Below are 27,993 nucleotides of genomic sequence, written 5' to 3' on the forward strand. Positions count from 1 at the left end.
CAACGGCGTCGCCAGCCGCGGGGGCGGGCGGTGCTGCGGGCGGCCCCGGCCCTGGTCGCGGTCCCGGTCCCGGTCCCGGCCCCGGCCCCGGCCCAGGCCCAGGTAGGTGCGGGGCCGGGGCCGCCCTCGCTGCCCGGAGCCTCCTTCTCCAGGCGGCGTCGTTCCCCCCCCCCGCCGCGGCCCCTCCGCAAGGCCTTGAACCCTCGCTAGGGCCCGTTGCCCCCTGAGGCCTCCCCCCGGCGCCATGGCCTCGCTCGTCTGCCCCCATCAGGGCTTCATCGCCCCGCCACGGGCTCCTCTTCCCCCCCCCCCCCCCCCCGTGGCCTCGGCCGCCCCCGTCCCCGCCCAGGGCCCTGCCCTCCCCTTCCTCAGGGCCTTGCCCCCCTCCTCAGGCCCTGTTGTCTCCTTGGGCCTTGTTCTCCCCTCACTCCTTCACCTCCCTCCACTCCACCGTTGCTCCTCCCTTGTCCCCTGCTCAAGGCCTTTTTTCTGTCCCCCCACCCCCAGCCCTGTTATCTCCTTAGTTCTCATTCCTCCCTGCCTTCCTACATCCCATTTCTCCTTTCTCCCCTGCCCATCAGGCCTCTCTGCCTCATGAAGGCCTTATTTCCCTCCTCAGGCCTTGTGCGCTCCCCCCCAACACCAGTCTGCCAAACCACAGCTGGTCCCTTACCCTGTCCTCTTAGCCCCTTTCCTTCCCCAGCCACTTTCCAGACTACCTCCTGTTGCCAGCTGTCTGTGGCACTCCTCCCCCTTGCCCTGTCATGCCAGGCATCCTCATCCCACCTTTGGCGCTCTCTCATAACTCATGGACCCCCATTACCTGTGTGCCTCTTTCCAGTCCCCTCACATCCCACACTGTCCAGTCCTTTTGCCCCCTCTCTGGGTAAGCAGCGGGTAATTTGGGGCTGTTTTCTCCCCCTGTTCCCCTGGGGGTGGAGGTGGCACTGTGAGTATCATCCCCTTGGCATTGAGATGTGCTGGGGAGGAACTGGGCTTCTGGTGTCTTTCACTGAATGGATTCAACTCTGGAATTGTCACAGGAATTCAAATTCTAGCAGCCCCCTCAGGGTCACCCCCAAAGCAGATTTGACCTCTCAGTTTACCTTTTGATTTGGCCCAAGCTTCTGTCCTCCTGTGGTGGGTAAACTCAGTTCTCTTGGACAGAACGGAAAACCACCCTCCTGCTGCTCTGTGTACCTGTTAGCAGTCTCACAATGCTTTCTGTGCCAGTCAGCCCCCAAATCTCCACCTGAGCCTTCCCTTTGGCCCTCCTGTACTGAGTAGGCATCTGCTTCTGCTCTGAAGAGATGCATGAAGAGAGTGGAAGTAATTTCCATTACTTCCAAGCATATGTAGTCTGTTAATCTTGAGACTACCAGAGGGGGAGTCCTACTGTTTTCAGCTGCTCTGTAAGAACTGACTGAGGAACATAGATCTGCCACCTTGTTGTAAATAGCTCCAAAATTAATGGCCTGATTTAAGTGCAGGTGTGTGCTACACTGCTAGTGTTACAATTCTGTGTTATTTCTGTAGCACTGGAAATAAATGCGGCATTACTCCAGGTGAAAAACAAAGCCTTTTGTCTCCTTTTGCTGTGTATTGTGATGGAAATTGGTTTCTTTTTTCTTCTTTGCTTGCAATATGTTACAGATGCTGAATGATCACTTATGGTGATGGCAAACCCTGCTGTTGTCCTTTAGACATTTATGGTTCAGATGGGCGAGGAGGTTTTTAGAGGTGAGACAACCATTGGCGTTTTTGGTTAACTGGCCAATAAATACGCAGTTTTCTTTACAGTGAAGTAAAAATTCCACTGCAGACAAAAAAAAAATTAAAAATCAGATTGGTTGGATTCTTGGGGTATTACTGGTGAGTTGGAGAGCTTTTCTTTTCTACGTTATTGGTTAAGAGTCTGTCAGAGGGGTGAAATTAGAAACTTTACTGAGTAATCTTTATGAATCTCAGTTCACAGCACAAAAATCAGTGATCAGAACTGATCCTGAATGCCATTCCTGTAGACAGAGACAGCAGGAGGGCTGGGGATTTTGGGGCTTGGGAGGCTGAATACCTCTACTTAACCATAGCTCTATCCTTCCCATCTTCTGTTAATAAATAATCCCATGAGTAATGGCTTTCTCCTAGTGCTGAACAATGGGCATTGTCACAGTGAGGAAATCTGCACTGATTCTGAATTTGTTCTGTCTCTCTCTGATTCATATTAGAGGTTTTGCCCAAATCTTTCCCTGCTCCTTTCTCCTGCTTTGCTTCTGGCTGCAGCTTTAAAGAAATAAGGGACATGTCCTTCTAACACTGGAGTGTTTTCGTGTAGCATAGAAGAGTCTTGTTGTTTATAAAAAAATCTCAATAACCAGATGAGCAGCATTTGCAAGGGGTTTGCTAAATTTAGAACCTGGTGGCTCTCTTTCCATTTTGTTTGTACATATTCTGCTACTACTTTTACTTGCACGGTGTTGGCAAATATTTTTGCAACTTTCTGTGCGTGTCATTTAGTGGCAAGGCTCATGATGGCATCTGTACCACTCTTCATCATCATTCCTTTTCACAAATCATCTGTCTGTCTGGCTCAGTTACCACGGAGAAGATGACGGAAGCCTTGCCTCACTGCGTATTCTTTGCATTTTTATAGTGGACGTTGTGCTGGTATTGCTCTGATGAAGGGGGCAAGGCACCACATCTGAATTCCTCACATGCAATGGTTCCCTCAATCTTTGCATATTCAAAAACAGTTAAGCTACACTTGCTGTTTGCTGTTCTGCTGTGTACCTAGGGTACATTTACCAGTTAGCTATTCAAATGCTGACCTCTTTTTTAAATAAAGAGAAATCTTCGTATAGACAATGTTTCTACATTTCTTTTTAGAGCAGTCACAGCAGATAAGGTGATGGAGGAGATCATAAATGCAAATACTTAGTATGCAAGTCTAAACCAGACATTGTTGATAGCTAACTTTGAGCACAGGAGTCTGTAAGAAACAGTCAAGAGAAAACACAGGATCTGCATATTCCAAGGATTAAAAATACTCAGTATTTGTTGCTCAAGAGAGGCTTTAACAGCTGGATGTATGCAGTGAGCCCTCTTCCCGTGGATCTTAGCTGATTGTCCAGCCCTGCCAGAGGTTGACAGTAACTTACCAAATTTGCATAGACCAGAAAAGCAACACAAGAATTTTACCAAAAGTTGTCAGGCATGTGACTGTTTTTCTTCTGGAAACTTTAAAACCAGATGTTGAATAGGAACTTAGAAATATTTTTGCAAATCGATGCACAGAAGAGGTTGCAAAGATATAAGAAATACATATTCAATGCGGACTGTAAACAAGAAGACTTGTTCAGAGAGTAGAAATGTTGACATACCACCTAAAATCCCATTTTTAACATTGACAATGTTGTATGGATGGTTACAGAAAAGCAAGATACTCTTGGGGGCAGGGAATGTAAAATGGGAAATCTGCTGAACTGGGTCTTGTGCCATATGTCTTTACTGCTTATGAAACATGTCTGGTCTGAAGAAGGAACAGGATAACAAGACATTCGCTGAGCTGGCAAACTGTTGGCCTTATCACAGCATAAATGTGCAGATAGTCAAGTTACAGGGTCAAGCTCCGTGGCAAAATTTTCTGATTTTTTTTTTCTGAGATTCCTTCTGTGTCAGAGGTTTAATCAGAGGTCACTGTGAGAAAATCAAACTTCTTAAATCATGTCATAGGGAGATGCATATAGGGCCGTTGTAATCACTGCTAAAAACACAAGTATCTTTAGGCTCAGTTTCACCTATAATACGTCTTCCTCAAAGCATTAGAAGTTTGAAACACAATTCTGGATGGACTGACATTAGAAAAGAGCAGGCTCCCGAATGACTGTCTTCACACACAGAAAACATTAGACAAAAGAAAATCCGTCTCATATTCCTGCAGTTGTTTGGCTCTGCAAGGGTAAGAGGAAGAGAAGCTTTGTTAAACAGTAACATGCCAGATACACAAGAAGAAATTACAATCAGTAAGACAACCATTCTCTTTTTACATGCTCAGTTTTATGAGCAGAGCAATGCTGGAAAAAAATTTCAGCATAGGCCAGTTTGCCCACAGTTGCTTTCAGTAAAGGATAGAAACTTCTACTTAATTTTTATCAGCACTTTATATTTGACTACTCTGTAGCTTGTCTTCCAGTAACAAATAACATTTCTTTTTAGCGAATACAATATTATTACATATGTGATTTTTCATTTTTCCCCCTTTAGTTAAAATGGATACAGTACAAAAGAGAGTCCAGGCATTTGTGCGAGTCAAGCCGACAGCTGATTTTGCTCAAGGCATGATCAAGTTTGGACGAGACAACAAGGTAGAGAAAAAGAGATTGCAAGCATGAAAGGTTTGGAATTTTATTTCAATTTTTCCCATGGAAAAGCAGAATTCTTCCATTCCTCAAGGCCATGCATGACCTCTTAGTGCATGTTGGTTCATGTGTTTCTGCTTGGTGTAGGATTGAACCTCATGCCTCATGATTTTGTATCAGCAAGTGTCGCTACGGTAAACATAGTCCTTGTGATAAAGTCACTAAAGAAAATCTTTAAAAAGATTGAGGATCTGACTGATCTTGGAGGAATTCTCAGTGGTAAACACCATTCTGACCTAAGAGGTCTCCTTAGGATACAGTCTATTTCTGTCTCCCCTCAGGCAAGTTCCTTACTTCACCTTATAACCCCTGTGTTGTTAATACCTACCTTCTCTTGCTTAACTAATAGTTTCCCTAGACACCAAATCACACACATCACTGAAATGTAAACAGATGAACTCAGCCATATTTCCTCCTTCTAGAACATCTACTACCAGAAAATACCATGAAGGTCAGTAAAACCAATAACATTATTTAGGCTCTGTTTTCTCCTTACTTTCAGGTCTTCAGTGGATGGCTGTATTTTTTGAGAAAATGAGTGTTGAAACTCTTCCTAGCTATTGAAGTCATCTTCATCTTTGTTTCTTTTCTGGTTTCAGAGCATAGACATATACATCAAAAAAGATGTCAAGAAAGGAGTTGTGAATAACAGGCAGACTGACTGGTCCTTTAGGCTGGATGGTGTCCTTCACAATGCCTCTCAGGAACTGACTTACGAGACCGTAGCTGAGAAATTGGTGTCTGAAGCTTTGAGTGGCTATAATGGTAATTTGTTGTTGTTTTGATTATTTTGACTATAAATGGAGCTTTGATTGGAGGAACAGATCCTTCTGATGTTGCATTTGAGAAATTCAGACATTCCCTCCTGAGTTTATTCTTTGTTTTGAAACTTTTCTAGGCACTATAATGTGCTATGGGCAAACCGGGGCTGGTAAAACTTATACGATGACAGGAACAACTGCAGACTACAAGCATCGAGGAATCATACCCCGAGCTATACAACAGGTACTAACGATCTGAGTGAGGAAAGAGGATAGAAGAAATAGCAAAGGCATCTCTTGCACCTGCTATTGCTGATAATCAAGAAAGTGTATTAACACAGTGAATGTGTTTTGTGCGCTCTCCACCAGTCCGTTTTTTTTCCCATTTTATCTGGCTGATGTTCATTAAAGAAATAAGGGAGCCTATAAAACATAGTTATTTGTACCTTCATTTTACTACTCTGTGTCTTTGCATGTTGATGATGATGACATTTCAGAGCACTGGGGTGGTTTTGCTTTGAAACATGGTGGTCTGTGTACACATGCCACTGTCTAGAGTCTGCTGCTTCATTAGACAGTGATGACTGTGCATGTCAGAATGCTGCCTGCTCCACAGGGACAGCTGACAGGCACAGTGTGGGGCTGGCATAACCCATACAAACTGAAGCAAAGGTGGGAGGCCTTCTTTTGCTGTGCTTTATTGTCATTTACAGAGATTGTCCCTGTTTACCTCTATCTCACATAATATACCAGCTGCTTCCCAAATGTAAGAGTGCCTAGTTCTTGCCTCAAAGGCCTGTTCTTAATAGCCTGTTTTTAATTATCCATATTTTCTTCCTGAATAATTCTCTACCAGTTATATTTTGGCACAAGTGCTGTTAGGGTAAAGCAAATTAGCCAGTATATGAAGAAATCTTTTATTAAGTTTTCAGGGAGAGCAAAGTCATCAACACTTATTTAATATTCCCACCCAACCTTGTTATTTTAAAGATATAGTGCTTTCAAAAGTGTTTTCAAGGCGATCATTTTAAGAAATCATATTAAAAATGTTGACTGCACCCAGTCAGCCCTCAGGCAACCACCATTGAGAATTAGCTGCACACATGCAGGTGAATTTATGGCTATTCAGAAAGTCATAAATAGCTTCTCTGAAAAGCCATAAATAGCTAATAGTTCTGTTTGTGAACTAAGATGTCACTGACAAACCCTTGATCTTTGTGTAGGTTCTCAAGGCAACTGCACATTGTGTTGATCGATTCGTCACTGTCCGAGTATCCTACCTGGAAATCTACAATGAGACCTTGTTTGACCTTCTGTCCACCATGACAAGCAGTGGGACCAGTGACGTGCAGATGGCTGTAGTGGACTGCCCACAGGGTGTCTATGTGAAGGGCTTATCTATACATAGAGTTAGCCATGAGGAAGATGCTCTAAATCTCCTGTTTGAGGCAAGAAGAAACAAATATTGCACCTCATCTGATTGTTTTGTTTACTGGCTTAGCTGAGGGAAGAGGCAGTGAAGCAGGAGGTGGGTGGTCAGGCCTGCTAGGGGGAGATCCAACCCTCTTTGTTCTCGTTATAGTGGTAGAAGAACTGGTAACTCTTTGTAGCCTGTGTTCTTGCAAGGAGAATGCCCCTGGCCCAGAGATCCTGGAAGATCCCCATGGTGAAACCCTGGTTTTAGTGTATGCCAGAGCAAGGCAAGTGATTGGAAAAAATATATTAGGGCTGAGACTACAGAACATAGAGATTCCAACAAACGCGAAAATACTTAAGGTAGTCACAGAGTATGCTGTCATTTTAAAAGGCTTGTCTGTAGTATGAGCCACCTCACCAGCCCCTTCAGCAGACCAAGGTTCCAGGCAGCTGGAGAGACTTGTTTTCCTTACCCTGGTTATCACACAGGGATGTCAGTGAGTGGTTTGCACGAAGTGTAGGATATTTGGTATCCTCTTAGAGCCGTCAGCTGACCTGCAGTGGATTTTTTTTTCCTGAAAACACACTGCTTGTTCTCAGTATGTTAGTACTCCAAGAAAAGATTCCTACTAGTGACATCTTTGGCAGATAGTTTGGGATAGCCATGGCACATGTGTAGTACTGTTAGGTAAGTTTTATGGCAGGAATATTCGCATAGTTGGTTAGCTTTGTGCAGGGAGCTGGCTTACCTCTGCATCCTTATTTTACCATTGGGTGCTTTAATTTGTAAGGAAGACATGAATAAATCATTGGTTCTGTATGCAGGAAGCATATTCTTATCAAGAGCCATCCAGTGCCCATAAAAGCTTCGGCTTGCCTTTTTTTAATGGGACTATAGTGTCCTAAGTTAGCCCCTCTGATTCGCAGAAGCTCCTGCTCTCCCTTTAAACAGTAGAAGGATGATAGCAGTACAGCTGAACTTGAGATCTGCTGACAGAACAAGTACAGGTGATACCTGGGGATCCATTCAGGCCCTTAGATGAGCTCAGCTTCCAGTTCTGGGTACACAGGGGAAGCTCTAGGCTTTGAGGAGTCCACCTGCTACTGTGCGACTCTTGTTTCTTCGTCTATGAAGTGAGCTCATAGTATCTCATAGTATTTACCTAGTATCTTCACTTTCATTCTCGTTCTTGGATCTGAGTCCCTTAGTATGGAGCCAGTCGCTGACCTTCCAGCTCGCAAAGATCATCGGCCCTTGAGTCCCAGGCGGATCAGCCGCCCATGAAACACACATCAAGTGCATTTCTATGTGACAGAGCCTTGACCATTTCCTTTTCTGCCTTGCTAGGCCTGGCTGCACAGCTCTCTAATAGACTGGCTGTCCTAACGAGCAGTCCCAACACCCTTTCCAATGATTGCTTTGTTTTCCTGTTAATCATCATTGCAAGTTCGTGGCTATCATATGTTTGTGAGTTATCTATGACATTTAAGGCTTGGGGAGCTCTTTGGTTTTCTGCTCATTGAGAAACTGAAGCAGACAGGCAGGTATTGCTTCTGAAGAAGACTTGCCTGACTGTTCCTCAAAAAGCCACAGTTCTGTGAGCTGAGCCCTGAAAGTGGAAATGCAGATAATGTGGTCTCCGCTATAGGGCACTGTTACAGTAAACAGTGACCTTTACCGGCTGCACTGTAATGTGCTTTAAGAATCTTATGAGTAAGAAAGTGAGACAAATATGAGGAGCTCCTGTGCAGTCTGCTTTAACCAAGTTGTGTTACAGTCTCTGCAGAGTGAAGATTGAACTATTTGTTTAATTGTGTGGATCTGTAATTTCTCCTTTGTTCTACCAGTGTATGATTGTAAAAATACTCTCCCCAATTTTGACTTCCTTTGCAGGGTGAGACCAATAGAGTAATAGCAGAACATACATTGAATAAAAATTCATCCAGATCCCACTGCATTTTTACTATCTATATTGAGGTAAGTGCTCGAGCAGTTTTCCTGAGGATGCAAATGGAGGATGATTGTTAAATGCCTATATTTATCCCTCTGTTTTAGTTTTGTCCAGTGTTAAGTAGAACTTTTATTCTCTCTCTCACCCCTGCCCCAGTCTCATTTCAGAGTTTTCTCAGATGTCAAACGGATTTCTTCAAAAATCAACTTAATAGATCTGGCAGGCTCAGAGAGACTGGGTAAGACTGGGGTAAGTCATGGAAGAAGTATCTGAGTCCTTGGTGACGAGCCCAGTAATCGACATGGTGGAAGTGAAATTACAGGGTTTTCCCACAACGGAATTTAAGTTCGTAATAAATGCGAGGCTGTAAGAAATCGTGACTCATGTTAACACATCAGAGAGTGCTTGGTTGCTTGCAGGTGCTGCATATCTTTTCTAAGTTGTATGTGGCTCCCATCCTCCATGTGCCTTCCAAGCTAACCCAGTTCCAGTGCGTTCATCTGACACTGTGGTCTGTCAGCAAAGGAAATGGTCTGAGCAACCAGCTGTATTAAGACAAAGAACCTCTGATTTTTCTCTTTATTCCATGACTGACAGTGCGAGTTCTTAGCTTCTAGTGGCAGTGTGCACATCTTACAACACTAGGGCTCAGCAGCTGAGACCTTCACAGGTCCCATGTGAATTTCTGTATTGATCAAAATAGAAATCCCATCGGCCCTGTGACAAATACATAGTTTTCCCTTTTTTGAGAGAAAGACAGTGGTCCTGTTAGACTTTTAATGAAGTTTTTACTATTTTTAAACTGTAAGGAGTTCTGAATTTACTGAATCTCAATTAGATCCTTAGTTTCACAGTCAGGCAGAGTTGTACCCTCAGTAAGAAATGTTTTTTTTTGTGGTTCATCCAAAAACACATGTTGTCGAAGCTTTGCCTTTTGATCTTCATTACAGTCTGAAGGGCAGGTTCTGAAGGAAGCCACGTACATCAACAAGTCTCTGTCATTCCTTGAGCAAATCATCATTGCCCTGGGTGATCCTAAGAGGGACCACATCCCCTTCCGGCAGAGCAAGCTCACTCATGTTCTCAAGGACTCACTTGGTAAGGGCTTCGGGTTGGAATAGCCGCAGAGTGCGCAGAAAATACTGTGGTTTCAAGGAGTGTATCAAGTCCTAATGCCTGTACGGTTAAACACACGGAACTAATCATTGTTCAAAGGATGTCTGTTTTCCCTCGTCAAATAAAACAGCAGGCACAAAGGCAGCACAAAGGCCATGCTGGTCAGGCCGATAGAGACGCACTAAACTTTTCTCAGTTAGGATACTTTAAAAAACTACGCCCCCCCCCCCCAGCATGTTACAAGCCTTTTCGGATGGTCATGCTTTAGCAGCAAGCTACGGATGCTCAGTCCAAAGCTGTGGTGCATCTGGAATCATATGCTATTGGAATGCAGACTGGCAGCACGTAGGTGGAGAAAGCAGCTGAAGGTAAGCTGCAGACAATTATATGGGGTAGCCGAAGTCGTCAAAACTGAGAGTGAGATCTGAGGAAGTTCTAGCACAAGTCTTGCACTAAGTCGCTCTTAGGAAAGACGGTGACAAATTCCTGTTGGCTTCCCTAGTATTGGAGTTAGGCCAAAGGCTTTTCAAATTGTCTGCTCTGATTTTATCCTATTTCAGACTTTTACAATTAGCATTGCCATCTTTCTACTACATGATTACCAGATGAGAAACACATTTGAGCTTTATTCTTAAGTCCACTTACGCCACTGTGTTTATGTATTCACAGGACACTTAAAGGGACAATTGCAAACTAGTTATGTTCTTTGTTGCATCTTCTCCTCTATTTTAGTCATTATATAATATTTTCCAGGAAAGAAAATAACAAAAAACAAATCGTATTCCTTGCTTTTCTTGTGTCATTCCCAGGGGGAAACTGCAATACTGTCCTGGTGGCAAATATCTGTGGGGAAGCTGTGCATGTAGATGAGACTGTAAGTTGAACTGATTTCTACAGAATTTAAGTCTTGTCCCCACTACTGTTGCAATTATGTTGGCCGTAACCAGATTTAAATCATAGTCTCTGCAGCTCAGTGGCAGGAGTCCCAGAGAAGCATCCTGTCTAATTCATCAGAAACATCTCAGAGACTCTGAATACAAAATGCTTTGGCCAATCTATTTTCTAATGCAAATATTAGAGTAGTAGCCTGCTCTACTTAAAAATGAGAGCCTGGATTAGAACAGGCCCAAACAGCTAAGATCTAAGCATACTGAATACTTTTAATTGTTATTATTGATTCAGCTCTAAAAATATGTTATGAATGGTGTATTACATAATTAAGTCAGTGGAATGGCACCAGTTTACCTCAGAGCTGAGCTGGCCAGTTTGGGATACCGGCATCAGGAGAACCTGCTAACAGTAACTTATTTTAAGCCATGAAATGATAAAATTGATGGAAACATTACTCTGTGAACTGGATCATCTTCACCACTTCTGTAACAGAAGTGGTATGTGATTCAGAATTATTAGGGTGTGTTATTTTGATCAGATATGAGAGTGGTCATTTTGGGGATCACAGCCCTGCTACACAAAGAGCTGCCACAGGTATAACAGAAAAGACAAAAACATCACCTGAAGCTGACTAATCACATGGAAACAAATAAGCAGTAGAAGACACTTCTGGAATGAGAAACTCTACAGTGCTTGCTGTTGTTAAATAGCTTTTGTATTTCTACCTAGTAGTATACGATACGAATAAGTAGCGACAGATTATGCAAATTATATCCTTCCCAGTATCTCTTTCAACTACTATAAAAACAAAATTGTTTTTCAGTTGTCTTCTCTTCGTTTTGCTACCAGAATGAAATGGATCACAGCAGAGCCAGTCATCAATGAGACATGTGATGCAGGGGTACGTAGAGGAGGGGAGTGGAAGAAGGTGTGTTTTCTCAGGTTCATTAATATTTAGGATAATAACCTTAAAAACCTGAGGGAGATACTGCAATTTAATGAATTACAACTAGTCAGCCAAGCTGACACTTACTGAATGCAAGTATATAATAAATCAAGACTACTATTAAGCTTTGGGATTTATTTGGAATTATCTTGAGTGTGCTACAGGGTACAGTCATACAGGTGGTCACATTTTTCATAGCATGAAGTAATTTTTTCAACTCCAGTCCTATCTGCAGCCTCACACAGCATTATCCCTGTTGCTGCTGGTAACCTAGCATTTTTGCCACAACTACAATGCCTGTTTGAACAAGGAAATAATTTAAAGAAAGTGATAGTTGTGTTTTAGATGTCTTGTGTGCACTTTCACAACTGGAACAGCGCAGACAGCAGCAAATGCTCTATGAACTACTGATAGGCCAAAGAGTGAGTTCAGGATTATCTGATCCATAACACAGGTAGTGTGAGAGAGCCCTGCTGTACTTCATGCTCTGATTTCACTGGTAAGCAGAGAAACAGCTGGACAGTTTCTTCCAACAGTTTCCAGAAGAGGCTTGGAGCTGTGCAACAAACTCTTCCTCTTCAGTTCCCTTTCATTTGTGTTGGGATGTGTGGAGTGGAAAAGAGCAGTCAAAATGTATTTAAGGAAGTTACTGTGCTTTGATACTCAACAGGTCACTTAAAAAGCAGCTCAGCATCCAATTTTCACTGAATCCCAAGGAGATTTGGGTACTTACACCTTTTCGGCAGCTTATTCTAAATAGTGAATGCTTGAAGATATTCCAGATTACGGAGCAAATCAATCACAGATACACCACAAGAGATTCTGGCCTTTATTGAAGTGAATGCCAGAACTCCTGCTGAGTTCTATAGGGATGAGAGTGGAGCCTAGCATACTTCTTTGCTTTCAAGGTAATACCTTGTGGTCCAGAATCTGATGGCCCCTAGGGTGCCACATCAGGACTGCATCAAATCACAAAACAGGTGACCCTTCTTTTGATGGCTTAGGCTGACTCTGCAGGCAGTAGATCCAGGACAGAACAGAAGCTGTCCTGTTGGAAGCTAATCAAAATGATTTCCAGACTCACCATTGTACTAATGCAAATCCGACAGCAGATCCTGGGGGAGCTGGTACACAGCTTTGATGTTATCTAGCTGCCAGTTTAATGCTGCCTTTCAGCAGTTCTTCCACTGATAGTATTTGATCATTTGCTCACCTTTTTGTTTTCCTGCTAGTGGATCGTGAAGACTTTGGAGAAGGAGATTATTTTTCTTAAGCGGGAGCTGGCCATGCATGACAGCTTGGTAAGGAATAAGCTAAGCCATTTCAGAACAGATCTGGTTAAGGCTTTACCATGGTCTTTGTTTAGCAGTAGGAATGGTCAAATCATTGCCCAACATGCTCGTACTTTTCCCCTCTGCTTTCAGCACAGTCTTTTCAAGATTAGTCAAAGCTCTGAAAATCTCTTGCTATTGAGATTGCTGTAGCTTCAGTCCCTGTCTGCTGAAAAGGTGCCTTTCAGAGCCGTGAAGCCCTTCCCTTATTCAACTGAAAAGCGGAAAGGAATGTCCACTTCCAGCATGGTCCCTAGTCCTGTGCCCTGTCAACTCAGATGATGAGAAGCCTCAATCAGAAATTAAGCATTCCAGGGGCCTAGTAGAGAAATATCAGGCATTCACCAGAGTACCAGTTGCTTAGATTTTTATAATTTACTCATACTCAATTTTCACTTTTTTATCCTAGGTAAATCGTTCTTTGGTGACTTATGACCCTCTCACTGAAATCCAGATAGCAGATATTAAGTCTCAAGTCCTAAAATACCTAGAAGGATCCATTGATGAAATCGATGTAAGTAGCTTTTCAGTGGAGAAGGACTTACACACTGATTTTATCCAGTTTTGTTTCGTATTAGAAGAAATGAAAATGTCTTCTGAAGTAGCTGCTTTTAACCTAAAAGGTGTTATGGAATTGTATTTTATTTTGACTTGTTAAGGAGACACTTTTCATCCCATTTTTGCCTTTTGGAAGCTTAAGAGGACTTATCCTCTGGCTTGAAACCCCCAAATTGCTGTATTTTGAGCCTCTTTAAAAAAAGTATTTTGCCTTGCCAACGTGAAACTAGATCTTTGCAAGATGTGTTCCCAAGGCATCCCTCAAAATACATCCAGTCTCTTAGAGCAAGGTGTACTAGGGCAGAGTTTCTCAACTGGAACTACCTATTGATTGCAAAATGATTTTAAAAAGAAATGGCAGAAGTCTCTCATATACAAAAGTTCCTGTGTAGGCAAGCAAGAGAAAAACAAAATGAAAGCAAATGAAACTCCTAAATGAGCACAGTTAGATAACTCATCGGTTCAAAAGAAACACTGCTCGAGACACTCCCTCTCCTTTCATGTTATCATTACACTTCTCTTGAAGTCCCCGTGTGTTCCCTCCAGCAGGCAGGAGTGGAGCAGAAAAAGGGTTTATGTGAAGGTTTGCTTTATGTGGGCTGCAAAATGTGATGTGGGCTGATGTGGAGCAGGGAAGGCAGAGGACGGGGGACAGCTTGGTCCACTATCTCAGACCTTGGGACACCTGAGTGCAGATTTTTCCTCAGCTACAGACCCCCATTACGTGTCTGTCCATGCCTCTGTTCATCATCTCCAAACCAGAGGTAGCAGCATGGCTGTACATCACTGATTTGATTGCATGGGTAAGTAGCCTAAAGATAGTGCTCAGGCAGTAGTGTCAAAGTCTGCAAGGTCGGGATATGCCATCTACGTTGTTTGTAAAAGATTTGGTATTGCATTAGTGTAAATCATTATCTTCATGGCTGTGTGCTTTGTGGAGTTCACCCCAGTCTGTCAGATTCCTCTCTCTTTAAAAGTCACTTCAAAGTGAGCGGTGGTTCCCCTTCCTGCCTGACTCTCCAGGTGCAGGAAACAAGTACCTCTCCTCAAGTGCTGATGTCTAATTGTTGGAAAGCATCTGATGGCAGCATAGAAATGCCTGCCTGTGTCTTCACCATACGCATCTCTTCCCCAGATAGTGAACATCAGGCAAATCCAGGAAGTTTTTAAGCAGTTCAAACTACTTTTAAGGTAAGATATCCAGGCTTGATGCATTTTGCCATAAGGTTTAGAAATTCCATCAAGTTTTCTTCTCTGATATTATACTTGCTATAACATTGGTGATGCATCATTATGAAATACAGGGAATAAATTGTAACTGAAAAGTCAGTACAATTTTTGCTGGCCTTTCCATGACAGGACTATTGCTTTTATAGCCTTCCAGTGCTCATAAATCATGTGCAAGGTCCATTTGTGATAAGCCTCACTGGTTAATAAGGCGGCTCAGTAGCTACATTGTCACTGAGCGTATACTGTGGTTAGGATCCCTAGTTAACAGAGTGAATTTCCATTGTGCAAGGCATTCTGCAAACACATCAAAAGAAAAATGAAACTCCATAGGAGGAGATTATATGCAATGGGCTTAGCATACCAGCATCTAGATGTTATCAGATGTTTTTTGTAGGGGTCATGGCAAAAGTTATAAAGAAATAAGGAGGAGCGTGAAAAGAAGGCTTTGTGGCTATTTCCAGGGAAGCTCTCCTTGGTGTGGTGTGGGGTGGGAGAAAGCATGAAAGTGCTTTTTGGAAAATGTCACCAGTGGATGATGAAAGTTGTTTTTGAGCTGAATGAGGGGAGGCAAAGAGCAGGCTAGGAAAAATCCAAAAAAATGAAGACAAGCAGCTTCTGTGTCATGAAACAGAGGAGAGCAAAGAAGAAGAGTATTATGGCAACCGCCTGCCAACCTTTTGACTTGGAAAATGTCCTTTGCAGCAATGGCCTGGCTAGGCAGTAGAGGTTGCTGCTCCCAAGAGCGGCTTTGAGATAATCATTGCAGAAAATCTGCCTGCCCTTGAGAAACTTGTTTGAGCACAAGCATCTGTGGTATGTCATCAGACCAGGCAGTCATGCTGGACAGGAACCCAAATCAAAATGGGTTTCTTGGTAACTATCTTCACATTTTGCCTGATTATTATTATTTTTTTAACTTAAGACTCCTTTTATTGGACTGAAACAGTGAGTTTTGGTCTTTTTAATTTGCAGATTCCCTGACAATTTTCAGTTTCCTGTAGTGTATTTAAGCTGATTGATAATGCTTCACTTGTTCCCTTTCAGTGAAAAAAATTGACAGTTCAAAAACCAATAGGCTAAAGTAAGATTTGATCTTTCCATGGCAAAACTGAACAGATGTGATATTATTTGATTTGGACCATTAAAAGGTTATGTTAAGTATTTAAATAGCCATTAAAAAGCTTCCATGTCTGAGATACTGAAAGGGACATTGTAGAAAAAGAAGAGGAAAATGGAAAAAGGCTAAAACCTTGTGAAGAATACAGGGAGCAAGGTGCGGTGTACAGAAATGACATCCTATGTGAAAGATAGCTTTCTTTGGAAATCTGGTATGTTTACAGGTTTTGGCATATGGAATAGTCCTCCCTGAACACAATCCTGAGGGCCTTTTTCTTCCCTAGTCAACAGGAGCAGGAAGTGGAGGCCAGATTACGAAGCAAGTATGCTCTCATAGACAAAAATGACTTTGCTGCTGTTGCTGCTGCTCAAAAGGTAATGCCTGGGGTTTGAGCCCTGCCCAGAATCCATCGCTGAATCGTCTGCTTGAGGTGCCCCGCTGAAATCTGAAGCTCAGAAAGATGAATGTGATGGGCACGTCAAAGAGCCTTACGCAGAGCGGAGCTGCATCAGTTAACAAAGCAACACCCATTCGTGTCAGCAGAGAACTTGGCCCAGTATCTGAACAGAATAATTTATTAAATGGGAATGAGGAAAATATAAACTAATATAAGAAGGTGACCTAACTGTCAGTCAGTCAATTGTAGAAGGCAGGGTCAGGTCACCTACCTCTGCTGAAGTCCTCCTTATACTTTCTGTAGCAAAGTAAAGGTGTCATATGTAAACCATAAAGTTACATATGGATCAATGCCTCAAGAATTTAATGTATTTTTCTTTACCCATTTCAGTTTATGAATTGGTCATTTCCATGCCTTGGTTTTACCCAGTAAAGTGATTAAAATAATTATCTGCTATGCAGAGCCATATTCTTGTCCTATGGCTTAATTGAAGATGCTTTGAAGTTTTTGGAAGGCAAAAGGGAAAAACAAATTTTTTGTAGAACAGAAAAACACTCTCAAATAGGTCTCTAACAGGCCTATTCAAATCTTTATTTAAAACTGAACTGAAAAACAAAAACAAAACCTGAATTGAACAGATTATAGTGCGGAATGGCCCCTCCTGTTACGTGGTTGAAGCAATAAGAGGAAATGTATTGAGCAGGGCTCTTACATATCCCCCTTCACTAAATGAAGACTTCTGAGTATGCTTTTCCATTGCCACCCTTACTGATGTCATGATGGAGTAAGAGTTTGCTATTAGTGCTATGCTCTGGGACATTACCAGTAAAACACTATCAGAATTAGCAGGAGTTTGGGGAGGAATTTACAAAAAAAGCTTCAACTCATTTCTCTGACATTAGACCCGAGTTATACCCAGCCTAAGTGGCTGGAACATTCAGCGTATGAATTTCAAGGTAACTTTGGCTCTAGTTTTAATGTTCATTTTTAATAGATGCATTTCCCTGGAATGCCTGGTGGTGAGTACAGATTTCCAGAATAGATTGTACAACAGCTGTGGAACAGCTGCTAGTGCTTCCCAGTTCATGTGTTACTTCTTCCTGTTTCCAGGTGGGCGTAGTTGATGTGGATGGCCATGTGGTGGGAGAAATAGATGGGCAGGATTTTGGGACTGGAGCTGCTCCTTTTTCATCCAAACATAGTGGGAAGAAGATGAAACCCAGGAAAACCAAAGAGCAGGGCAGGTGAGTTGAGTGGTCCTTTTTTTCTGATAGTATCATCACACAGACCGGTTCCAGTCCAGGTGTGAAGAGCAGCCCGTGGAAGATGGTGGAAATGAAGCTGGCCTAATAGGTGCGTCGAAGTTTTGTGTTTCCTCAAAGATGTCATCCCAGCATAGCTTTGTAAGTGTCTGTAGTATCTGCATGGCCACCAAGCCATACCATCAAGATGGTATGGCAGGGCAAAGTGTGTGGCAGCAAACAGATCCTGTAGGATAGAAATCCGTTAAAGGGAATGTTTAGTGCAAACAGTCTGTGTACATGTGTGTCTGTTATGGATGAATCAAGACTGCAGAGCACTGTGCAGGAGATGTGCTGTGGACCTGGAGGGTGGACAGGCTTTTGGCTGAACAGCTTGCAGCCAGCACCAACAGGGTTGGCCCATGGTGAGAGGAGGGGAAGTGAACACACAGCCCGGGGGGACTAGCCTGTGATGGCATCAGATGAGATGGTAAACCTGCAATTTTTCTTTGAACTTCTTAGGTAGAAGGAGATCTGCTGAGCAAAAAGGGAAGAAGGGTCAGTGAGCAGAGGGAGCAGATATGGAATGAAGCTGAGAAGAGATTGTGAGGGGGAAGGGCGAAAAAGCAATCAGTACAGGCTAGAAAAAAGTCTTTCAAACTGTAGAAGTGAGGTGTCTGCTCTGGCATCTTCTGCAGCTACTTCTATGGCCTAGCGCATCTGCATGGTTCCTCCCTGACCTTGCCCCCAAGACCGTGGGTTAGAGAGGAGAGGATCCACCAAGGCTCTGTGTCCATCTGTCTGTGTCCATGGGGGCTCCTCTGTGCAGTTCTTCGTTTGGAGAAATGGAACAAGATGTGGTGGGCACTTTTCTCTATCTCTTTGAAGTCAGGGTAACTATCATTTGAAAACTAGGCTGGTGTTGTTCATGGAAGAGAGCTGAGGGGGGAAGAACACTCTCAATTTTGACATGAGGTTAGATCAACCTGTTTGTAATTTGCTCTGAAGGCAAATAGGGATCTGTTGTCTACTGATATGTGCCCCAAACAGACATTTGTGTACTGGCACTCCAGCTGGTGTGCCCCAGAGCAGGCAGGGTGTGACTGTTATCCCTGTGAGTCTTCACATGATATTCTACAGTATTTGCTAGTTAAGGCAATCTTTTAGTTTAGGAAGCAAGCATTTGTGAGAATAAGGCCCAGAGTCATTCCTTTTCAATAGACATTTCACCCTATACTTTGGCAGACACAATGTCAGACTGCTAGTTTTTTAATCGGAAAAGCTAGCACTTGCAGCATGTTTTGGTTCCAGTTTCATATTATATGAATAAATTAAATCTAGTTCCTCTTACTGGCCCTGTCAGGAAGGAAGGAATTGGGACCTCTCTTTCTGGGAAAGATCTGGATGTTCTTCTACAATCAAAAAGTCAGATAATTTCCACCAAGGATTTGGATGCGAAAGAGGGAGCAAGAAACCAGGATGCAGCAAGTATTGACACACAGCCCCCAAAGCTAGCCCCTGTGAGGGACTCCCAGCAGCCCAGGTAAGTCTTTCCTGTAAGGGAGTGCTTCCCATTCGCCAGAAGGTGATTTGGATCTGAGTGGTTGTGTTGTGTTCCCCTCTATAACTACCTGCTTCAGAGTAAAGCAGGAGAAATTTAGAAATTTTCATTGCTTAGATGCAGAAATTTGTTGTAGGATAGCAGGATTCATATGGGCGCCCTATGTACCTAAGTATGTTGGTGGCAGTCATCTTCATCTGCTTTGAGCTCTATCCTGACCTATTCTCTATACGTGAAGCTTCTGTTGGTCTACAGTCACTAACCTGTTTAAACTCTGGCAGATGGTTTCTCTTTCTCTCTGTATTCTAGAGCAAATGTCTCCCTAGCATACCTGCAGGATTTTCCTTCTGCCTCTGAGCTATGCCAATTCATTATGTTTCCAGCTGGTCCCATATGGAAATTGTAGCATTCTTCACCCTTTGTGCAGAAGCAAAAGTGTAGCAAGACCTCATGTACAGCCATAAAACCCAAGATTCTCATGAAGAGGGGTCATAGCTGCACAAGATCGTGGCAGGAAGTGTTATATCAAGACAGAAGAGTGGAGCATGGCCAAAAATCCAGCGAAGTGCCAGTCACCTGCTTGTACTACATAGAGAATTTGGCACAGGAAGGCAGTGCTGAATTGTATTCCATTCTGGACAGGGTTGATGGGGTAGAAAATGCTAATGATACAAAGATTAAGGGATCTTTCCAGGAAGATACGGAGGAGCTCAGCAAGGCGCCCACAAAACCAACCTGGACACCCCATTCTCCATTACACATAGGCAACTATCTTCTGCTGCTGAGCTCTTTCAAGTGACAGCACAGGAAAAGTTGTGAGCACCTCTGATGCTGGTGGTGTAGGCAACATGTCCTTGCTTGCTCCTGCAGCCCTGAGAGAGCATTGCAAGATGAAACTGTCCCAGGAGAAGTGTCTTGTGAAGCACCTTCACAAGTTACTGTGTTCCTCCATGCCCTCTAAAACCATTTTAGTGTTCCTCTAAAAGCCCAGTAGTTGGCTGAGTAAGGCACAACCCAAACTGCTTAGCAGCCCAGTAGCTGGCTGTGAAAGCTGTAGCTATGGCAGTCTGCCCAAAGGTCATCAGGTACACTACTTTGCCAGCAGTGTGGCATGGAAAGCAGTCTCATGGAGCCTGTGGGGAGTTTGAAAATGCCCCGAAGAGGTCAATCAAGGGAATGTTAGCAGTAGAGTTTTGTTTTGAGGAGTATGGAGACTTAGAGCTACCTTCTGCTACCAGATCCATTGCACTCCCGGGGCAACATTACGCAGCACAGAGCAGTCTGTTGAAGTATGGCATTCCTCCCACAGCGCTGAGGGTATTCTGAGAGACCATCTCCTTTTGCCCAGTGTGGTGTGTGGTGAAGTGAGGGGCATGTTCGTGTCAAAGCCATTTCATAGAAAAATCAAGACTGACACATGCCACTTTGAATTCAATCTTCCTAGAGAGGCGAGCCTTTAAGGCCATGGGTGGCAGCACTGTAAAGCCAGCCAATGCACACATCTATGGGCTGGCTGGCAGAAGTCATTGGTCTGTGCTGGGAACCCCGTGAGGAAACGGCAAAGGCATTTATGTTTAGTAATAGAGAGGTACAGCATTAATTATCTTTCTGAAGATTCAGTCCTTTAAAGCTCCAGTTTCCAGGAAAGACTCAGTTCTGAAGCATCTCTTAGGGAACTTGATTCCTGCATAAATAACTTTGGGAATACTACAGATGGGGGGGAAAGGGGCATGAAGGTTGGTGCAGAGACAGTACCAGGATGCAGCTAGCACAGTGAGATTCTCAGTGGACCCATTGAAATACCATCCACAAACCTCAGCTGTGACTGCTCCCGTGAACTGTGTCACACTCAATGCTAGAACAAACTGACCTCCCCTCTGTCTGTCATTTTCTTTGAACTCGGTTGGCAGCTCCCCTCCATCCAAGCTGGTGGCATTTGAGCAATTTAAGAAGGAGTGCGGCAGTGAGATCAACCGCATCTTTAAAGAGAACAAAAGCATCCTCCTCGCCAGAAAGAAGAGAAGCAGTACAATAGCGCAGAGGCTCAACCTGATCAAGCGTGAGATGGAGGGCATCAAAGAGGCTCTGGGGGCTCAGAAACGGGAGCGGTGGCAACAGGGTAAGTCACAGTGTGGAGACTGGCCAGCAAGAATCTGTCAGAAGAGGAGAGCCACTGCTTTCTTTAGTTCCTGAGCAGTTCTAGTGGTGAGACTGCTACATGCCACCGCTGCTGCTTGCCAGGGCAGTGGCCCAGCTCTGTGCCTGCCATTGCAGTTTGCCACCTGATTTCTCCATCTGAGTCCTCCATGCTCCAGTCTTGCAGACTTCTGCTACTCAGGCTTTACACTAGCAAAGTGAGCTGCGGTCAGACCGATGCCTCACCCCACACTTTGGTGGATCAGGCTGTGCACTGCAGACAGACGCAGGTCGGTACAGTTCAGAAACCATTGGTAGCAGGCTTGCTCTTACTGTAGTGGAAACATAGTGCACTCCTGCAATTTGAATCGATTCATCTAGATCAGGGTCTGGCATATGAAAGTCAAAATCCCAAAGTGCAAGGTACAGCAAGAGATTGGGTAACTGCCTTGCTACTTTTTTGTGTCAAGAGGTTTGTTAGGTAGGATATGCCTGGAAGTGTCTTATGCCTCCTGCTCCCTGCAGCAGGACTCCCAACAGCCAGTGTGACTGCATTCTGCACAGGAGTGGAAAAGAAACACAGGCTGGGGAAAAATCTGCAACAAGTGACTTGAATAAAAGTGCTCTGGAGCGCTCTGCATGTGGCAATAGGAAATGCCAGTGGTGGTGTTCCTTGGATGCAGAAAGGGCAGCAAAACTACTCAATTCTGTGAAACAACTGTGATCTGTGAAACTAGCCTAAACTATTTCCAGGCAATGAGCAAGGAATAAGAGGGAGTGAGAGAGAAAGTGAATATTGGAAAGTAAGCAGGCCCTGACCAGAGAATGTTGAGGGGAGATCTTAGTGATTGAGACCATGAAGACGCTCTTGCTTCCTGAGATGCTTTCTGCTTCCTCAGCCATCCCAGTGGAGCCACACTGGTGGCACAAGTATGAGTCTCAGTACCTGAGGGGCTGAGAATTAGACTCAGCATGAACGCTGCTTTGCTGGTTTTTATTTTTCTTCCCGTGGAAGACTTTTATGACCACCCTTTATAAGTGGCCTCTTCCCACAGGGTCCAGTCCTGCAAGGTCCTGGCTTGCTTTGGACCTTTGCTCTTTATGATGACATCTGCTAACTGGTAGTTTATTGTGGATGCTCGAAACCACAGGAATAAGCCAATTTTGGGGAAACCAAGAACAAGGGATGTTTATTATAGGGAAGCAGCATTGGTCTCCAAAGGGCTGACCAGCCTGTCTCAAAGACTCTCACCTTGACAGTCCAGTCCTGGCCCAGGGACTTTGAGAGCTTTACAGTAGGAACTGTGAAAGCCCTAAGAGATATCTTCCAGAAGGCTGTTGTGTGGGCTGTTGTGTGGGTGTCTTTCTGGGGAGTCCAGGCCATCCTCTTCATCTGCACACGTCCCAGCTCAGGGAGGACTGATGTCTAAGCAGGTTCAGGAATTCGACAGTGATTTTTGCCCCACACCAGTGCAACAAGTATTTGTAGAAAGCATGTCTAAGGAAATGTCAGTTGTGTGGTTAACCTCAGTATAACTGAGTAACTACTGTGTGGTTCCAAGTATAATGACTGTTCTTTGGTCCTCTCCACCCTCACGATAAACCTTCGTTTCCTTCTCTTACCCTTCAGGAGAGTATGCTGATGAGAAAGGACAGATCATAATTGATGAAGAGGAGTTTCTACTCATTATGAAGCTTAAGGACTTGAAGAAAGAGTACAGGTCTGATTATGCTGAACTTCAGGATCTGAAGGCTGAAGTCCAGTACTGCCAGCATCTGGTGGACCAGTGCCGGAACAAACTCGTCTCAGGTACTGACTTACCAGGGCAGTTTCCAAACAGCATCCAGTTTAGCTTGGGTGCTTGACAGAAACTCAATACTTATGCACTTCACAGACATGTTGCATAAAACCTCTATTATAAACCTCTGTTGTTCTTTGTTACGATTTTTCTTGTTGCCTCCCAGACCTGATTTTTATTGATGTTTGGTATTTTTTTTTTGACATGATGCTGAATTGCTGCAGATTCTCTCAAAGGTAATGACATGCTGCTCCTTGATCAGGCCACTAGATGCACCTAGCAAAACTGTGGAGTAAGAGCCTTTCACAGTGAAGTTTGACTTGGGGTGGCCTTGGTTCTCACCCTCCATTTTATTTAATAAAAGCGATGGCTAAGGAACTGTACAAGGCCAGGCCTTCAGTTCTGGGCTGCAGATATCTCCTCTGTGTCAAAGCCCCTGTGAGATGAGCTTTATTCAGGCTCCAGCGTTTCAGCGAGGCTGCCCTGGCAGGAAGGAGGGTCCTTCAGGAGCACCACCCTCGTGGTGATGGGTCACACCTCTGCTCAGAGTGATGCATGGTGCACTCCATCGCAGGCCACACAGTTTGAGGCTGCGGTAACAGGAACTGTGGTCCAGGTCTATCCCGGGATTTGACCTGTACAATGGACAGACAGTAGATGTATAAATCCCAAGCGTTTGGATGCTGTGTGCATGGCAACACTTTATTTTCCACAAACTTGCCAAAGCACAACTTGCATCCATCAGGACAGTCACCCACTGCAAGACATACCCGATTTGTTCCAGGAGGTACACGGGCCAAATCCTAATTGTGCTGAAACATTGCCACTGGTTTCAGCTGGATCTGAGCTTGGCATTTTTGGACGCTCCAGAGGTTTGCTCTTTGTTCAAACATACAGGCATGAACTCACTCAAATAAATGTGTGTTATCCCAGAGTGAACAGGTCATCTCGGAGTTAAAGGCAGGGTATAATGTCAGCGCTGTTGCGTCACGTTCGTAGTGCCTAGTAAAAGCAGAGCTCTGCATTGGACTGTCGTTGTTCTTCCCATGACTTAAAGCAGACCCAGTCTTGGGGTCGTTCCTGGGGAATACGGGCTGCTTCGGGGCGCTCCGGCTCGGTGGGGAAGTGTGCCGGAGGAACGGAGCGCAGCGCAGCAGCTTCGCCACGGGGCCCTGGGAAACGCTCCGTACTAAGAAGAACGCACATTCCCGCAGCACCTGTTGTGTGCTATCACTGGCTATTATGGGATGGTCAGTGGCTGGGCTCCCGTAGCATTTGGAGTTGAAATCTGACCCCCAAATGTGCTGACCGCTCAAAAGCTGCTGCCCCCGGGTTCCTGGTGCGGCCAGGACGGTGGCGGAGGATGCCTGTGCGTGTTGGGGATGCAGGAGCAGTGCCATCTCGTGGCCAGCCGTCTCTCCGGCTGCCCAAGCCCGGGGGACTGTCCCCAGGGCCAGGCCTGCTCCCCAGCCAGCTCTCAGGCACCAAGGACAGGCTGCAGCCTGACTCAGCGCAGCCCATGGCAGCTGATGGTAACCTCTGCTTTTTCACTAACTGCTCTACTAGTTTGAAACGTAGAGCCGGGGGAGTGCTGCGGCCCTGTCTGATCCCTGGGCAGAGAGCCAGCAGAAATCCACCCTCTTCTCTTTGATCGTTACAGCCCTGTTTATTGTCCTCCGCTTTGCTTGCAGAGTTTGAGATCTGGTACAATGAGTCCTTCCTTATCCCCAAGGATGTGCAGGATACTCTGAAGCCTGGTGGCAACATCAGACCTGGAATGATTCCCATAAACAGAGTCATGTGCCTGGTGAGTTGTCCTGGAAGCTCTGCTTGTTCTCCACGGTAGCCACATGTTGCATGGTAATGAGGGCACAACTAAGCCTGTGGGAGGAGAGGGCATGGTAACTCTGCCCCTTTCTCTAAACAGAGTGGCTGGCATTGAAATGCCATCTGATATGATGCAGAGAGCAACTATCTGAAGATGCATCTTGCTTTCAGATTAGCCTTACCATTAAGGGGCTAAAATAGGACAGAGTGGTTGAAGTACCCAGTCATCTGCTGACTATCAGTAATCAGGCAAACTGCCACCAGTGCAAGGGATAGTTGGGAGTCTTGTTTCCAGTCTGTATGATCTGATCTGTAATGTTTACAACTAAACTATTGTGTTTCGTGTTGTGGCAACTGGTGCTTAGCCAGCCCTCTGTTTAGAAACTATCACTTCGGGGTATCCGGGCTCCTTTGTCATCCCTGACAAAGGACGTTTTTCTTACACGTCTTATTTACCAGACTTGTTCTTTGCATTATTCTCCTCTGAAGTCATTCCAGGTTTTGTCCTTTATCGTTAAATGTCAGACTCAAAACCTTAATGCTGTTTGATAGGGAAGTGGGGGGGGGGAGTGCTTCACGCTCCCTACGACGTGATGAAGTGATAAATGGCAAGGAGGGAGATCCCACCCTGGCTGCAGGAGGGGATTAGTCCTTTCTTAGTACTCATTTGCCTTATTGCTGCTTCACCTCTGCAGGTCCCTGAGAACGGCTTGTGGGGACAGATCATAGATCCATCTCCCCCAAGAGCTCATCCCCGCCAGGGGCCAGCAGCAGATTTTTGGGAAAGAGCATATATAAGCAGGGCTTGAGCAGCGTGACTCCTTCCCGAAATGTTCTGTCCCATTTCTAGCCAGTTTGTAGGGAGGGATAGGATGGCTTTAGGTCTTTAAAAGGAAAGCCAAGAACGAGTTTGTCTCCAGTTGTCTGATTATTTTGACTGTAAATCTCAAGGTTAAGCATTTTCTTTATTCCTTTTAAGAGTTTTAAAGCTGATCATAGACAGGTTCTTTTCTCCCTACTACTGAATTAGCTCCCTTGAGAGTATAAATAGCAGATATTAGGTGAGGGGAAAAAATGTAATAAGTTTGTTTTTAAACAGAATGTTTTGATATGCCAGACTGTGAAAGATTTCAGAAACAGACTCTTTACAGGAAAGAGGAAAAGAAAAAAAATCCTTTGGGTTATGTGGTGGGCCTGATGAAGTCAACAGACAAACTGACTGAGCGCATTCATCCAGGGTGTTACTCCTTGGGGACGGAAGGAAATCCATCACTAGTCACTTTTACTAAACCAAGCTACTCACAAGTTACTGTATCCACAGAAACTCTCTCAATGGTTTCCAGCCCTGGATTTCTTGTCATCGCATCAATTATAGCCCAAAAGATGAATGAAACATGTTAGTGTGCTTTGCAGCTATGTCAAGTTGCTGATGTTACAGGGAGAAATCCTGAGGAAGAGGATAAACACTGCCCTATGCGACATTGCTCAGCGCTAGCCGCTCCTCCGCCTCTCACCGGGCAATGCCGTGCACCTTCCCAGCCAGTATCGCTGCCCGTGCTGAGCCCCCACGCTGCCTCTGGCAGGCACCACCTAGTCTTTCAATGGAGGTGTTTCTTCCTACTTTGAACCATTTTGCCCTTTTCTAGACTTTTCATTTACTATTCTAACACATTTCTCCTGTATCGGTCTTTTACTATTGGCTTGTTTGCTTTGGCATTCAGCCTTTTACCACCCAGAAATTGTAGGCACCTTCTCCAGGCTACCCATGAAGAGTCGCAGGTGACCTTCAAGAATCTGCTAGCGGTACCTTGAAATCTGGCACGAAAACATTATGACAGAGTGGTGTCTTAAAAAATGGTACTTCCATTCAAACCAGTATCTTCTTCAGTGTGCTCACCCCTTCCAGCTGTTCCCTGGGAAAGGGTGGGCACGGAGGGTACTGCCGGGGCTCGGGGGAGAACAGGCAGCTTAGACTTTTCCACGGTGTGAGGAAAAGTCACGCTTTGAGTATCCTGCGGGATCCTCAGTGATCGATGTGGCAAGTGGGATCAGCGGAGCGCGAGGTCTCAACGAGTCCTTTTGCTGTTCATATGCAGTGGCTTCTGTCTTCCTCCTGGCAGGAGGAAGATGTGCAGGACAGGTTTGAGCGGATGCAGGAAGCAACGCTGCCAGCCTGTCCGGATTCGGTCTCGTTCTACAACGCGAAAATGAAGGCTGATCAAAAGGTAATCACAGCTGGGCCCAGCTCCAGGTAGCCCTGTGGATGCACGGACGAAGGGCAGTTGTGCGCCTCGCTCCTCTGCGGGGTGTAGGACTGTTCTGGGCCTGATGCAGGTTTGGCCGTAGCCTTTTGAGAGATCTGGCTTGGCTATCACAGGTCCAAAGTATAAATTTGTCCTTTCATAAATTCTCCTGGCTCCAGGCGGTGCTAGCTGAGCAAAAGAGAATAAACGAGCGAGATTGTGAGCTGCTGTGTATGGCATCCACCTTGCTGGCTTTGCTGAAAGCACTCTGCTTAGCACCAGCTGAAGCTCCGGCTGATGAAAAGGCTCCATCCTGTGCCAGTCCTATGCGAAAAACTAGTCTCAGCACTTCTCATTTGTATTTCCTTCCCGGCAAGGGATCACCATAAAACATCGCTGAGGCCCTGAGCTTTGCAGGGCTTCAGAAAGATTGGGTGTTAATGTGAGTAACAGGGCTGCGCAGTTTTATCGTGAGGCAATTTAAAGAAAACATCTCAAAACCAGCCCTTCAGTGCTTGGGGGCGAGGAGAATTTCCCAGGCTGAGGTTTGAGGGCGGCTTGTGCCTTCCTCCGAGCCTGTGGGGAGCTGCTCGCGGTAAAGTGATACTGGTGTGATGGGGTTGTACTCTGGTGGTGCTTGTTTGGGCAGCTCTTCCCAACACTGCTCAGGAAAGCTAGGAAGGCGATTTATTTTAGCTGGCAAAATGCCTTTTCTGGTGAGCGTTCTGCTCTGAAAGCAGAGGTCGCATTAATAACTGCGCTTTTGGTTTCTGTTGTCAGCACACGTACGCTAGGACTATGTTGTCCCTCGAGCAAATGCGCAAGAAACCTGGGCTCATCACAGCTACCATGAAGAACAAACCCCTGTCATTTCTGCGTGTCACATAGCAGATACGGACTCAGCCCGGATCCCGGCATTCAGTGCAAGCGGGGAAAAGCAGCTTGGCCTCAGGAAGTGTCCCACGTGTGTTTTCAGAGTAGATTTATCAAAAATAAACACCAGTAGAAACAAAACCTTGCTTTTGTACGGCTAGACTGAGAGTTACGGCTAATCAA

At 44.8% G+C, this 27,993-nt stretch overlaps 1 protein-coding gene across 4 annotated transcripts; it reads left to right on the forward strand.

Annotated features, from left to right (window-relative positions):
* Positions 1-4: 4 nt before the first annotated feature.
* On the forward strand, positions 5-27,951 carry KIF9 (kinesin family member 9). Of its 4 annotated transcripts, XM_062568664.1 has the most exons (23): positions 5-102; positions 1,654-1,740; positions 4,261-4,361; positions 5,015-5,180; positions 5,314-5,420; positions 6,400-6,624; positions 8,487-8,570; positions 8,701-8,793; positions 9,495-9,642; positions 10,470-10,534; positions 11,375-11,452; positions 12,730-12,798; positions 13,238-13,342; positions 14,522-14,577; positions 16,017-16,107; positions 17,241-17,374; positions 18,070-18,231; positions 18,735-18,914; positions 20,843-21,051; positions 22,699-22,878; positions 24,559-24,674; positions 26,815-26,919; positions 27,718-27,951. In XM_062568664.1, exons 2-23 carry the CDS (start codon positions 1,710-1,712, stop codon positions 27,823-27,825), a joined length of 2,613 nt encoding a protein of 870 aa, XP_062424648.1. In that variant the 5' UTR covers positions 5-102; positions 1,654-1,709; the 3' UTR covers positions 27,826-27,951. The 4 variants fall into 4 exon arrangements, with proteins under 4 accessions (XP_062424648.1, XP_062424649.1, XP_062424650.1 ...); XM_062568665.1 differs by lacking the exon at positions 18,070-18,231; XM_062568666.1 differs by lacking the exons at positions 26,815-26,919; positions 27,718-27,951 and adding an exon at positions 26,416-26,531.
* The last annotated feature ends 42 nt before the right edge of the window (positions 27,952-27,993 follow it).

The sequence above is a fragment of the Rhea pennata genome, chromosome 2 (assembly GCF_028389875.1).
Source record: "Rhea pennata isolate bPtePen1 chromosome 2, bPtePen1.pri, whole genome shotgun sequence".
NCBI classification, from domain to species: Eukaryota; Metazoa; Chordata; class Aves; order Rheiformes; family Rheidae; genus Rhea; species Rhea pennata.

Bases quoted from the DNA above. Each gene is read 5' to 3' on its own strand.
- KIF9 (XM_062568664.1), top strand. From the start codon at position 1,710: ATGGTTCAGATGGGCGAGGAGGTTTTTAGAG. The intron at 4,362-5,014 runs GTAGAGAAAAAG...TTCTGGTTTCAG, and splicing joins AGTTTGGACGAGACAACAAG to AGCATAGACATATACATCAA. The intron at 10,535-11,374 runs GTAAGTTGAACT...ATTGTTTTTCAG, and splicing joins CTGTGCATGTAGATGAGACT to TTGTCTTCTCTTCGTTTTGC.